This window comes from Pocillopora verrucosa, chromosome 13 (genome assembly GCF_036669915.1).
Source record: "Pocillopora verrucosa isolate sample1 chromosome 13, ASM3666991v2, whole genome shotgun sequence".
Lineage (NCBI taxonomy): Eukaryota > Metazoa > Cnidaria > Anthozoa > Scleractinia > Pocilloporidae > Pocillopora > Pocillopora verrucosa.
The window spans coordinates 8,711,645-8,726,802 of record NC_089324.1 but is presented as its reverse complement, the minus strand read 5'-3'; the positions used below and the strand labels follow the sequence as shown (position 1 = coordinate 8,726,802).

The window sequence follows — 15,158 nt, the reverse complement described above, 5'->3', positions numbered from 1 at the left end:
GAAGCTCAGTCACCACTGGCACATTCTAGCCTCATGTTTGTTATTGAGTCCCCTGCACAAATAAGTTTCAAAACTTTCAATGAAAATTGATTCACAATTGATGACAATCGATTACAACCAACAACACAATTTTAATGTTAATAAAATTTGGTTGTGTCACAATTGACATCAATGTTATGAAAATGATACACAAATGATACTACCCTTTTCATAGTGTTAATGAGGTGTTGAAAGTTGTAACAGTTACTGAGGATAGTTCTTAAAATGTTACTGTAATCTGTTAATAGGTAGGCTCACAAAGAGAAGCAATGTCATTTTCGTGAAACAAATTCTTTCTTCTTTTTTCCCTGTTTGTTAAGACACAAGTGATTGATTTTTAAACAAAGAGAAACGTAGGAGAATTCTTTGTACATTGACTTGAAAAAGACATTGCTCCATTCAAATTCCAGCTCATTTAAAATATAGAAGCTCTATTAGACATTTTGGTAAAACACTTTTTAAAACTAGTTGCAGCTTTGTGTCTTTAAGAGATAAAGAAGTGAAAATCAAAAGCTGGTAAAGTATTGCATATATAAGGTATAAAAACAGCTCTGACTGTAACCAATCATCACTCAGTCCTTTCAAGACACAACAAAAGTCAACTTGAAGTAAAAATCTTACAGGGAGCACTTAAGATTTCCTTTATTTTCTTAGTTTGTTGTACTTTAAGCAAACAGCCAACTTTTCACACTTCAGGTCACAAGCTAAAACACTGGGACCAGATGGTAAACTTCCTGGGTAAAGGAAGGAATGAAAAGGAAAACCCTTGTTTTTTTACAACTATTTTGTTTTGTCAATGACCGTGAATATATGAAAATCATATGCATGAACTGCAGTTAAAGAAATAAAAATGAAAGCGATTTTCATAGTAATTTACACTATTTACCAGTAGCGAAAATAAGGTATAAAAAAAATTCTGTCCTGTACAGGATTTGAACCCATGACCTCTGCTGTACTGGTTCAGTTCTCTACCAACTGAGCTAATCCAAAGGTCTGAGGTTTGATTCCTCATAGAGACTCAGAATTTTTTCTTTGTCCCATGTTCATGACAAGATGAAAAAACACATCTTTCTCTATCTATTTACTGAGCTCAAAATTTACCATATCTCTTAATTCTTTCTACAAACATTACACTTTCCACATTGCCAATCCTAGCAGTATGCAGGATGCATGTCATAATAGACCTCGCTCACAGTGGAGTCTCTGTGGCTCATTGGTTAGAGCATCGAAGCACAGAATCCGAAGGTCTGAGGTTCGATTCCTCATGGGGGCTCTGAATTTTTTCTTTGTCCCACGCTCGTGACAAGACAAAAAAAATATATCTTTCTCCAAACCAACTGGGTGTTGGTCATCCCATACAGACCTGATTTTTTTTGTGAAGATCACAGAAGTTCACCAGAAAGACATAACTTGACCTTTTTTCTGGATTGTGCAGTGACAGAATAAATATAAGCCTTCATGGAAAAAAACAAATGTTGATGACAATACAACAACTTCACCCAGTAAGACACTTTTCTTTCATAAGAAGGCATGCAGTTTGACAACTATTTTATTTTCAAAGCAATGTATGGCTACTCATAGTCCATAGAGAGAGAATATTTCCTGCAGCAGAAAAGTGCATAAGCACAGCAACCACATTAATAAATTTTCCCATGTTTCCTTTAAATCCAGCATGTTCCTTGCACTATAACACAACTACCGTAATTTCCGGTCGATTACCCGCGGGTAATCTGTTGATTTTGCATTAAATCCGCGCCACTGCGGGTAATAGGGAGGTGCGGGTTATGTGACAATTTTAAATTCTTCTGGAAGTTGAATTGAAAAAATTTCTCACCTACCTGCGTTTCCACCTCTCAAATGAATTTTATTGTATCAAAAGTGCCACAAAGCGGCACGAAAACATGATGCCAACTCGAGTTTATTTCACGCATAATTAGTTGCGTGACAAACAAATTTTTATCGGCACGCGTGAAAACAAAACCTTGATGGTGACAAAAATAATCCAAGGATATCCGGCGCATCAGTAACAAATTTCCAGTTTTCACTAGCTTGAGCTAAAGAGAATTTTCCCGTTTTAAGGGACTTGTTAGGCCCAGTAGAACAGGAGATATCGATTTTTTTGAGAAATTGCCGACAGTAATTTTAAATCCCAAATGCATCACCAGAATGTTGAAAATAATAGGTGCGAAACTTAACTAATTTCGCGCTGAAAAAGTATTTTAACGACAAATGAACAATGGATATTGCTCATTACGCTCCTACATGCTATAAAAAGGTAACTGACTGAATAAGAATTATAAACCTCGATCATTCGCGATAAGTGTATCCACGAGTCACCAATTAAGTTAAAATGCCTGCTGTGAAACGCCCACGTCACAGTTTTACGTTTGATTATAAGCTTAGAGTAATAACTCTTGCCGATGAAATCGGTAATAGAGCAGCAGCAATAATCAATCAATAAAGTATAAGCTAATATTGACACAGAATTGTGCACATGTCTGAATCGAAAGACTGAAATGTATCGCCTTAATGTCACGTTTTCGCCACCGAAAAAGTTGAATAACAACGTGCGGGTTATCCACCGGTGCGGGTAATCCGTTGACTTTTTTTTTCGCCGTATGCAATAATCGGCCGGTGCGGGTAATCGGCCGGAAATTACGGTACTTTCTTTTCTTAATAACAACAACAGACTCTAACCTATCAATTGACTTCTTTCCCATTAACCTTCTGGAGTCTCCCTTAAGAGTATGCAGACACTTGACATATTAAAATGGCCATAGCTATACGAAGGCTACATAATGCTATTCACTGGATAAACTGTTATACAGGGAAAGTGTAATATATAATTATTGTAGACTGTTTTCAAACAGATAGTACTATCCAGCATTTGAACGACTGAAGCCAGTCTCTCTCTCTTCTCTATCTCCCTTTTGAAAATATCAGACATGACTAAACCCTGCCATTGAATTTTGCAACAAAGTGCTAACCTGGATAGAGTCAGGGAGCTCAACTTCAGTGGACACTGGGTTGTCAAAATAAAACTCCCAAATACACACTGACAACTATTTAGCAAAGAACTAAAAACTGGAGCATGTTTTCAACATAGAGCATGTTCAGCTTATTCCTGCTGCCTTTCGTTTCTTGTTCTTCAAAATTTTATCAGTCCCCCCAGTAGTGTCCTGCTTTTTCTTGCCATGTTTTCTAACAAACTCTCCAACATCAAACTTCCTCTTACAGCCATTATAGTTCATGTAGCGTATCTTTCCAAACACCGGTCTTTCAGCCCAACCTTGATCATGCACTCCACATACTGACCACATGCAACCTTGAAGCAAATTGGGAACAACATTTAGTAACATCTCCACAATAGGCCTACATGATAGAGCTTTTGCCCCAGGGAACATCAAACCTTCTATACAACAATATAGCAATAATTCAAGACAAAAAGGGGGCGACAATGATAAGCTTAGGAGAATGAGGAGCCATTTTAAACTTTTAAAATATCAAGTTGTAAGACAAAACAACCTGCTCGGCTCAGACACTTACAACCCAGTCATGTGAATTTTACTTGCATTTGCCTTGGTCACTACAATTTACTTATCCCATGAGAATACCATATGTTACATTTAAATGCAACATTGTGAACGTAATAACCAATACCTACCCACATATCCATTAGGGTCATTGCCATCCAGACTAAACCTGTCATTAAGGAAGAGAGACACCTCAAGGGCCTCTTCAGGGCTGGCTGTCCACTCCAGAATTTTCTTTGCCCAGTACATTCTTAGGAAACCATGCATTTTGCCTTCATTTACCAGCTGAAGCTTAAGTGCAAAAGACAAATTTTTTTTGTAGAAAGGTACTTCAGAGTAATTTTTTAAATTGAAGCTTTTACTTGCATCAGGCTGCAAAGTGATCAACTTCAGGAAACAGTTACCATAATACTGTAAGTTGTGGTTCTGAATCACTTCACACAAGCTACTGCTTTACGCTTGGTGAACCATTCAAGACTTTCCAACAGTTTTTGCCTATTTTGCAGACTAAGAAAATAGCTCTAATCATATAGCTAGGGAAAAATAGCAACGTCTTTACAATTAAGTACACAATATCACTATTTATTTTAAATCCCAGTCAGTACTTAAATTATTTCTTTTTAACCCCACATAAAGATTATTCATCAGCCACAAACCTGGGCAGCATTCCAAAGGTCATCATGTGTGTTCCCACTTTCAAGCTCTTCTCTTGTGTACAAATATTCCCGTTTATCCTGTGCATGATCATGCAGAGTCTTCTGTGCCCACGCATTTGTCCCTTTGATTGAGTCATAATTCTCCAAGTTGTAAAAGCAAAAATTATCAGCTAATTCTCTCCTAACAACTGCTTCCTCAATGAAGGCCTCAACAGAGTCTTTAGATTTGCTGCGGAACTCTCTTACTCTGAGGATTGCTCTCTGGACACTTATGTGACCTGTAGAGGAAAGTGCAAAAACAAGAAATTCAGGAGTGGAATTTGGTTACAGTCAACCCAGATCCTTCTCTTACAGATAGAAAATGGTTTTCAATTTTATCCAATCTGACAGACCTAGGTGTGTAGAGGAGCATCAGCTCATTTTCCAAAGAGCAGCTCAATACTTGCATTGCACCTAATTTTTCTGTAATTTAGGATTCACACCTAATGAACATTTCCTGACTCTGTGTAACAGTGATGAAAGGTTGCTTATTCTAAAATGGTTGGAGATGCAGAGACCAGTTTTTCAGATTAACACAATTTACAAAAAAAATCAATAGAAAATAATATCAAACTACCTTTAAAATTTCAAAATTAAGGAAACATCTGACCAAAAGAGAAGCAGAAACTGATTCATGGTTTTAATTAGCGATTAAAAGTTATTACATTGAATTTTTTCAAATTACCTGCATGAAACCATGGTGATAAGTTACTTAAAGCTTCCTTTGTGGGATTGTTCCTATCTGTTGCAAAATATTTGAGCCTGCTGTTACAGAATGATTCCAACATTTCCAGACCAGCCTCAGTTCCTGCTTTAGCCCAATCAACATCTTTAACAGCACGATCAACATCAATGAAACTATCCACTGCTTCCCAATCCACTGCCTTTGGAAAGTTACAGATAACGAACCTTTACAAACATACACTGAGGATAATTAAACTGGGAAAATTTACTTATAAAGATGACCTAGAAAAACTGGCTATACAGCTTGAGCAAGCCAATCTTCAAAAGGAGAAATGCCTTGGATGTTGGAGCTTCCAACTGATTGATGCATTATGCCCAATGGCCCATAGTTTACTAATGAGCTAATAAAATTTCAAATCCTTGTCTTCTTTGAATTGTGTTAAACTTTGCTTACATGTACAAACTAAAATTGATTGAGTAATTTATTTTGGACATGCCTCAGTTATTTGAAGCCATTTAGGGTGAAAAGACATTGCTCTCCACTCCCATCAGACACAAAATAGAGATATAACAAATTGCATGTTCAAAGTTGCATGTCCATCCATACTGTCAGTTGGAGATCTCTATTTTCAATTTAATGTCTTTAAGTTTAAGTATGGACCTGAACTTTGGTTAAAAGGGGATGCTTTTCTCCTTCAAATAAGAAATAAGTTTCTTAATTTTCTCAACACGATTTGAAAGATTGTACTGCTAGAATAATTTATGAGAACACTGTTGTACTTTACATCTTTGTGACAACATGTAAAATGGAATGAATACTAAAAAATGGAGGAAAACACACAGGTCTTAATTACATAGCTGGTAATCATATAATGAATGAATAAGATAAAAGGTGAAGGAAGATAAATTATGGCAGACACAAGAATAGAGAGTAACTTGCCATAGAGCAGCACAATATGCTGGAATGTGCTGGAAGTAATAAATGTTGTACTACTTAAAGTCTACCGCACCTTTATATCATAATCTCCAGCATGTGGATGATTAATTACTGGTGGGAATTCCGTAAGAAACTGCTTTAACTGGTCATGGATTTTAGGGCGAATGGTTCTTGCTCCATACTCCAACTTTGGAGAGGCTTGCCAGCAGGGCACAATGTTGTGGCCATCTACCTGCAAATAAGAGATAAAACAATGCCAATTATAATGTTAGGTAGACCCCGAGACTAAACAGTGATTCAGAAACCAAGAGACCCTAAGTTACTAGCATTACAGTCCTATTCATATTACTAAATTACCACTGAGTCCTCTGGCTTGGCAGATTTTGTTACAAGGCTATCAAACAGCTGTTGCAAAATTAATTGATTTCAATTTAACGTAATTTGCAGCAAACAGCAGTTTGATTTGTATTTTTATTTATGTTCAAGGGCTATGGTTCTGAGCCAATGGAGAAACAACTCAAGCCACCAAAGGTGAAAAAACACCAGCTAGTTTCTGATGAGCCCCAATTAAGCAGCCAGCCCTTCCCAAGCATCTGATTGCCATTTGCCCCTAGGTGGCAAAGAAATGAAGATTTTATTAGGAATTGACATTGTTTAATTTTATGCGAGTCCATAACATGGGAGCCTTAAGCATTTCTGGAAAGTTGTCATAACAATAAGTAGAAGCTTTGTAGGTAGATCCTGGAGCCTGTTTCTTGAAGTTTCTGTTAAGTTAACTGGCTTGTAAAGCTGTTCTGTTTTCATTCAAGACAAGGGTTTCAAAAGTTTTGAAAACCATACAATAAACCTAACAGCCAAAGAAACAAACTGGATTGGTTAGGGTGCCAGAACCTGCCTTTAATTCTATTTTTTAAAATTTGGTATAAAAATATGGCTTTGGGCTCATTAAGTTACTCGGACTCTCAAGAAACAGGCCCCTGATGAACACAAACAAACCTGACAAAGTGGAACATTTTTTGGCAGTTTCTTGGCAATATCTTCCAGCCATTTAAGAGGTTTCCTTAAAGGTGTAAAGTCTGCCACAACACCACCAATTTCTTTGGATTTCACAAAATCTGGAAGGACCTTGTCTGGTTCACCAAGAAGCACGTGGAAAGCAATATTCAACTCTGTCAGCTCCTAGAATGAAATACCATAAGTGGTAAGAATAAAATAGTACTTCAGTTACATCTGAAGGTCATATTAAAAGGAGTGCCCTGGGGAGAGGTTAACTTGTGAAGGAAAGGGAATAATTACTGTTATCACAGAACTGAGATGGCCCTGTATGCCCTTTTATTGACAAATATTACTAAAAAATCCCAGTGCAAGGCACAAGCAGGGCTGTAAAAAGCTGCAGAGCTCTATGTACCGCCCCATGAGATGCAAATTCCAAGAAGACAGGAAGAAAGAGAAAGAGAAGGAGCAGTGATCGCACAACAAAATGCTCTGACTTACTGATTGTGATGTCAGGCTGACAAGAATAGATTTGGCTCTAGGTGATAATGTACTGACTTTGCTGCCTTGGTTGATGAAAGTCAAAAAGTACTCATTTCTTCCTTACAAGTACTCTACTCAGATAAATACACCATGTCAGTTTAAGTCCAAGCCTTAGCAGGAAGCTTTGAGGCAGTACACTATGGCTCAAAAAACCAAGTAGGTTTTGATGACTTGGATATAGCTTGTATCAATTACAAATAAATACCAAAATGTTCTTTGAGTTTGTTTCAGTGCTTTGCAACTTGTTTAGCTATGGATATTTCAAGATTAAGAAGGAGGTTAAGGAAACTACTAAGGCTTTTTCACTTCTCTGATACTTTTTGCCAACTTCCTTCCATCCAAATTATCAAAAATATTAACCATATTCCAATTCTAAGAAATTCATTAGCTCACAACCTCTTAGTTAATTTGACATGATTGTTGATGATCCTGTCTTTAACAACAATCCCTTCCAGGATAACCTTCAAACAGACAGTCACAAGACAAGATTCACAAAATAAATTACGACCTACAGGTAACTGAATTTTCCTCGAGGAGAATGAACATTAACAATGTGGGTAGGTTGAATTTCAACCATTTCATCCTTTACTAATTACCTTTTCCACTTCCTGTAGACCTTTGATCATAAAGTTGTACTGCCTGTATGCAGCATCAAGGTAATTAGATGGCATACAGAAGATGACAATGAGAGGTACTTGTTGTTTCAGTGCCATTCTCTGGGCATAGAGCATGGCCCAATTGTCTGTAAATAGTAAAAAAAGTTTCATCTTAGGAACTGGATGAAATCAAGGGAAGTTGCAACTTCTCATTGATACATAAAACAGTTAACCATATCTCTAATTAAAGCCCCCTAAATTCAAAAGTTTGTTTGAATCAAAATCTTCCCTCTCTAATTGAACCCAAATATATGATAAATATCTAACTAACCTCATTTTCTCAGTTTATTTATTTATTTATTAGCAATATTTATGCTAGCTGTTCCAGTTCAGTTTCAAGCTGGTTTAAATGGGGGCCTGTCCACACAGTAACTTACAGAACCTTGTAGCAAAAACTTGGCCCATAACTCACAGTTCAAACAGCGAAAATTAGGTATGTACAGTATGAGCTAGACAGAATGCTTTAAGGGAACTCAAGCAGAACTACCCCAACAAAAGAACTTTATCTAAGGTAAAAGCAGTATGAAAGGAGTAAAACTAGCTTTGTGACTTTCCATTAGATCGATGCCAGGTAACAAAGAAGGATACTCATAGGCGACAAAAATTGGCTATAGAGACACCCTTTTTTTTTTTTTTTTTTTTTGGGAGGAAAATCAGGTTGAGTTTATTTTCCAATTGCCATGAGTAAGAATTAAAAGGTGTTTGATAGACTCTTTTAGAAGAAAAAAAAAATTTGTTTAGCATACAATCTTTGGATGGATAAGATCTTTGTTTTCTCTTCATTCTCTCCTGTTTCACTCAATCACATTTTGAGAAACGCATTCCCCAGCGTCTTCTTATCATTAATGTTGGGAGGCTGTGATAAGTTTGAATACAGGAGTACCGTTTGATTAAGTTAAGTGTTTATTTGAATAAGAAAAGTCCTGAAAAGGGCTGCTGTCGCTGACAGTGTCGGTCACTTTGAAAATCAGGCAAGGCAATGGCATAATAATCAGGAATGTAATCTTTATCACCCCTACTCTGTTAGAGACTTCAGCTTTGTATTGGAAATGTCAATGTCAACGACAACAGTACTTTCAGGATAATTCTTCCTTGAAAGATCACATCATAACATCAAAAATTAATTATTCTAATCTGCTCCAGACACGAAGCGAATGAAATTTCGCTTTAAATATCCTAGGTGTTACGTAATGGTTCAGAACCACAGTTTACTGCGAAGACAACTGAGAGGCGATTCAGAGTTATTGATCGGCTGGTTCTCCCAAAAATCAAAATCATGAGAAAATGTTTACTATCATTAACCTTTGAAATTAACTGGTTTGAGTTGATGCTACTGTTCAGTGAGAGGTAACGAAATCGAGAATATTTCCACAAACTAAGAGTCGTAGTTTACCTTGAACTCGCTGCTCCCTCCACATCCAGTAGGCGATTCCTTTACAAGAATCTGGCATGTCTGTATTCGATGATATAAGTCGTACTCTCTTCTTATTGAATTTGAATTCTGCTACAGATTTGCAAACGTTCTTCCTTTTCTCCATAAATTTTGCCAGAGTGGTTTGTTCTGTGCTATTGTTGTGGTTTGTTTCAGCGATTTCCTTCTTCATCCTTTTCGACGGAGGTTCGTTCGCCATGCTTACAAGTCTCAGAGTTTTCCAAGCTAAACCTGGATGAAAGGGACGAAGAACATACGAGTCAAGAGTTCGGAAAGAAAGACGGAAATTTGCGACAACTGCAGATGGCGTTGCAAACGAAAGATGCATCTAAATAACAACACCTTGTAATGGAATTGATTCCCGCGCTTTCATCAGTCGCATACGGCACGAATGGCACGTGACTACAAAATAATTCTCCCCGGGTGGGGTAGAGAATCTAGACGTTCTTATCGACGACAGCTTCACTGACTAGTCTCTCAAATATCCCGTGGTGTGAGGAAGGGATGGGGGAGGGGGGGGGGGGAGAGAGAGGGAGGGAAAATACGATTCATTCAGCAAATTATATGAACTGCGGCATACCAACCTCAGGAAGCCTCGTTTGGCATAATACTGAGAAAACATTGAAACAAACTATCAAGGACCGAGACCGAACATACTGGGTTCACATTTTCATCGAGGCTAATCAGACAGGAACCAACTACTTAGAGGGTACTTAATGGCTCCTGGTTCAGAAAGATACTGTATTCCCCTGCCTATTAGTGGTGTGAATTTTCTACGATATACTCAGCTCTGTTATTCAGAAACCAAAACATGTGGAAAGAACGTTCACAGGTAATGGACACCTGAAGTTCACGAAAGAAATAACTCGAGTTATGGGCAAGTGATTTTTTTAAATCACTTTCTGAAATACTAAATAATACTCTGAAGCCTCTCCCCCTCTGAAAATCCTCCTTTCCAATAAACCTCCCTCTCTGATAGGCCTCCAACTGTAAATATCTTCCTTCTATAAGAGGCCCCTCTCTAATCAGCCCCGCTCTCTAAAAAGCCCCCCCGTCTCTAATAAAACTCCGTCTAAAAATTACCCCTCTCTTATAAAACCCCCAAATAAACCCCAAATAAGCCCCCTATCTTATAAATCCACCTCTTTAAAAAGCACCCTTCTCTAATAGGCCCCCCTTCTATCTTATAAAACCTCCTTTCCAATGAGCACCTCTCTCTTATAAACCTCCCTCTCTAAAATTGACCCCTCTCTAATAAACCCATCTCCAAGAGGCCCCCTGCTCTGAGAAGTCTCTCTATATATTAGCCCCCTCTCTATTGTGCCCCCGCTCTTTGAAAACCCTCTCTCTTTGATTAGCTCCCTTCAATAAACCTCCATCTGAAAGCCCTTGGAATGACAAATCAGGCTCTTAGTTTAATATAACTGTTTAAGATATCTTGGATTTTGTTCCTTAACGTTTCATATAATCAAACAATTTCTCGTCCTACAAGCAATATTATTGTTGAATACAACAAAACTTGTATTGAGCAAAGCAACAATTTCGATACGATCGACTTGCGAATAACCATCAGCGAACGACCAATCAGAAAAGAGGATTATATTGAGAAGGCTCATGGCAGGTCTCCACTTCTTTCACAACTTGTAAAATGTATCCTTCACGACCGATAACATACACATGTCTTTGAACAATAAAAAACTTTACATTAGTCGGTATTATGTACAGAAAACGAAATTATTTCAGTTACATTAAGTTATTTATAACAGCAAATCTCCGGATCACATTCAGTCTTACAAAGCTCAAACCGTAAGCCTTGCCTTGTTAAGACGGATTATTTTATGTATGTAACTTTGCATAAAGTAAGCTAGCAGATAGTGAAATATCAATTCCAGAAAGAAAACAAGATTAGTGTTAACTTGAATGAAATGCGGAATAATACCACTAATAAGTAAAGTATACCGCAGTGGGAATAGGTCACCATAGTGATGTCTGGGCCCGTGGGCACAGATAATTGAGACCTAACTTAGCGAGACAAGTATCGGACAATAGCCTCTCGCACCTTTGTTCCAATATTTGGACCTCAATTACCCTTGAAACAAATGGCTGACAGCCTAAATTACCTCCGATCCAAACACGGTTGGGCGCAAACAAATCGTTTTGTGCTAAGATGGTTCAATTTAAACGAGGCGCCCAAAGCAGCGAGAGAAACGGGCATGACGAGTACTGTGTCACGGAGGCCGCCTATCTCCGCAAAGCCGAAGCGCTCACAAAGAGCGGCTTTGAAGACAAAAAGAAGGTCCCTTGCTATGGGCGTTACCAAGAAAGGTACAGAGAATGAGAAAGGATTAGATGCAGTCCGGAACACAGAAATGCAAGAACACGCCGCGGTAACTGTGAATTTAATTTCAACAAGAGCGGTAAACAGTGATGAAGAAATGGAAGAAATCGGCGAGGACCCAGAGGGGGAAGAACGGGAAGCCGCCGGTGGAGATGACGAAGAAAACGAAGATCAGGACCACAGCGATGTTGAATCGTTTGATTTCTTCACAGAATCGTCCAGCGAGGTGTCGGAAGAGGCAGTTCTGTTACCGAATATTTTAATCCCTTGTACAAGGTGTCATGATGTTATTAACATATGTCGCCTGCCATGTCACCGGAATTTGCACTGCGCGTTACAAACACTCAAGTACGCACAGGATCAGAGGCCAAAAAATATCAGCGCTTTGGTCAGGCGAAGGAAACTATTGATAAAACAGCAACAAGATGCCAGTTCAAAAAGACGACAAGATCCCTTTGGTGACAAGCATTTGCATAAATTAAACACGGCGTTTGAGTTCCTAAGAACAGAACTTCAAGGAACCACAGATTTGCGATATCTTAGTGAAAGGGTAATTGAAGGTTGGTGCAATTCAGTAACAGCTAGAGACACTTTGACATAAAATATCTATGCAAGGAAACCAACATCTCAAATCCTGTGTTTTATCATCCGTAAACTTCGGGAGTTGTAATTTATCTCGTGATGATTATTACACGCTGTGAGAAAAAGTGATACAAAGAAAAATCAGACAAGCGTCTTAAATATTATCTTTTCCTAAAATTGTTAACTAATTTGTAAAGTAAATTGATTCCAAATTTTAAGTTAAATCTTCAGATTTCTTAGTTTATACGTACAATACACTGAATTTAGTTTAAACCATGACATTATGTTTGCGTAATTAAGATGATAAAACAAACTGCTCTTTTGACCTTAGCATGATTTTATTTAGGTAAAAAATTTGGAAAATTCTACCATGCCGAGGTTAAACGTGTTAATGACAGATTACGTGTTTACGAGGGAATCAAAACAAAACCAAACACTGTCAATTCTTTCATTAGCACCTTCTTAGGTTTGATTGATGCAAAAGATTGGCAAGAACTTGACATAAGATAGTTGTATAGACATTTGCCTGTTCTATTCTCGTTTGAGTTCATTTGCATTTCAATGCCTCGAGTGCAGCTGAAGTATTGGCCATTGTTTTTTGAATTTGCAGAAATAAAAGTAACTGGCGAGAGCTTCGATTTGTCTTGCGCAATTGCAGCTGGAGTTTGCGAGGAAGCAAATAAAAGGTGGAAAAACATGGAGGATGTGCACATCCATAAAGACAACTTTTTGAACAACATAAATAGCGCTTTTTTTGCGATCTATGACGGGTACAGCGGTAAAACCACTGCACTTAAGTGCAGTCGACATCTTCACGTGTATTTGAAAGAGGAGCTTGACTCTATTGTAACAAAGACAAACACGAGGCCGTCGAAAAAAGAGGTCTCCTCAGCCTTCCGTTCTTCTTTTGCAAAAACTGAGAAGTTGCTACTCATGTCAGAGGAGGAGCGGTCGCAAAGTAGATGGAGTGGTTGCTCAGCAGTCACATGCGTTTTGACAGATGATATGTGTTTTATCGCAAATGCCGGGAATGTGGGCGCCATTTTGGTAAGAGACAACGATGTTGTTAAAGTACTCACAAACAAGCACGATTTGTACAACAAGAAGGAACGCGAGCGTGTGAAGAAGTCAAGCGGGGTCATAGTGAAGACGGAAAAATGCGCGCTTATAAACGGGGCCCTCAGTGTCACAAGGGGCATTGGGAACATCGGAGATATGGCCTTAAAGAGATGCATTATTAATGAGCCTGACGTCAGGACTATATCCTTAGATCCTACAGATCAGCTTCTAGTTTTAGCTTCTAGTGGATTTTGGAAGATGTTTTCCTACGAAGAAACTATTCATCTTGTCAACGGCTTCTTTGGACAAATAAGAAGGGAGGCGAAACAAAAGATTATTGAAGGAGAAATAGTTGATAGAACTGTGTCTGAAATACACAATGAACATCTGTCTAACGCAGAGTACAGAACAAAGCTTTTTTTTAAGATGGCCGGCGACCAATTTAATGATACATCCTCGCCATCTGTTTTTCCTCCGGACGACGTTGCTGGAGGATTGGCACACAGTAAAAGCGAAGATAACTTGAGTAACTTGATAGCACACTACCAAATTAACCCTTGCGTTGAAACAAACAGAGACACGAGTTCTTTTAACACTAAAGGAGAACCCATTCATACAAGTCACATAACGGATCCCCCGCCTATCGATGACGTCAGTTCCATATATACACGTCATCACCGATTCTCTTTACCAGATTTTAAAATGTTTAATTGGCTCAAAGGCGGCGAAGTAAAAGGATTAACAAGACCGGAAAAAGCGCGTCTTCTAGCAAAGAGTTTGGCAGAGAGGCTTGTTAAGAGCGCGTTGTACGCCGAGTCCATGGACAATATCACAGTCTTTGTTGCTCTTTTACCTGGATTTTCTATGGTTAACTGGCAGATGGTGACACCCGACATCTTGGAAGCTTTAGACGAGTTTATGGCCGATGATGACCTTTTCGAATGACGTAACGTGCCGATGCATGTCCTAGGAGTTGTGTGAAGACCTTGGTTGGACATCCTCAAAAGACCTGAAGTTTATTTTTCCGGTGCAAGCGTGACCTATGACAAGTTAACACAATATTATACTCTCTTGTTTACTTATGTTTGAAGTTGGTCAGGTCAGCTTTGCATGACCGCTGCTTTTGCTTTATATGTTGCATGATCTTGCAGTAAGCTTAGAGTTTTGTTTTATAAATCTCGGTAGAGTACATTCATTTAGGTTGCGTGATTCACTGTTGTCAGTGTTGCAGTCTTTTCCCTTTAGAATAGAGGGAGAAATGTGAGCCAGGGGGAGTTACGGGAAGGCCTGGGGCTCAGCCCACGCTTCTCGAAAGGAAGAAGACTGCTTAGTTAGCAGGCGACATTCACTATTCTCGTTTCTAATCAGGATTTTCCGGTTTCCTATCAGTTTCACCACGTGCAAGTCAAGTTGATTATTGGAGATAGCGAGAATGTTAGCGAGAGAGCGCTATATGTAGGCATGACGTTCATTACTTCGCGGATGCCTGATTCGATTCTCGGATCTGCCAAGAAAGACATCACTACAAGGAATTAAATACGAATGACCATAATGAAAAGAAAATGTAGATCGCTGTAGGAAAGACAATTTGCGATTGAATTCAGGACTTTGTTGAACAAAATTGTTAACAGTCAATAACTGATCCGTGTTGACAAGTTGTTGTTGAC

At 38.5% G+C, this 15,158-nt stretch overlaps 2 protein-coding genes across 3 annotated transcripts; one reads left to right on the top strand and one right to left on the bottom strand.

The window, feature by feature from the left end:
* Positions 1–46: 46 nt before the first annotated feature.
* On the bottom strand, positions 47–9,896 carry LOC131794952 (deoxyribodipyrimidine photo-lyase). 2 transcript variants are annotated; one of them, XM_066160364.1, is made up of 9 exons: positions 9,855–9,896; positions 9,474–9,743; positions 8,021–8,166; positions 6,885–7,067; positions 5,962–6,120; positions 4,953–5,151; positions 4,229–4,506; positions 3,704–3,863; positions 47–3,364 (listed from the first exon to the last, which is right to left on the bottom strand). In XM_066160364.1, the coding sequence occupies exons 1-9, from the start codon at positions 9,892–9,894 to the stop codon at positions 3,153–3,155; spliced, it is 1,647 nt and encodes a 548-aa protein (XP_066016461.1). In that variant the 5' UTR covers positions 9,895–9,896; the 3' UTR covers positions 47–3,152. The 2 variants fall into 2 exon arrangements, with proteins under 2 accessions (XP_066016461.1, XP_066016460.1); XM_066160363.1 differs by lacking the exon at positions 9,855–9,896 and having other exon boundaries at positions 49–3,364; positions 9,474–9,846.
* Positions 9,897–11,557: 1,661 nt separating this feature from the next.
* Positions 11,558–15,146, top strand: LOC131794944 (protein phosphatase 2C-like domain-containing protein 1). Its single transcript, XM_059112506.2, has 2 exons — positions 11,558–12,410; positions 13,043–15,146. The coding sequence occupies exons 1-2, from the start codon at positions 11,612–11,614 to the stop codon at positions 14,434–14,436; spliced, it is 2,193 nt and encodes a 730-aa protein (XP_058968489.1). The 5' UTR covers positions 11,558–11,611; the 3' UTR covers positions 14,437–15,146.
* Positions 15,147–15,158: the final 12 nt, after the last annotated feature.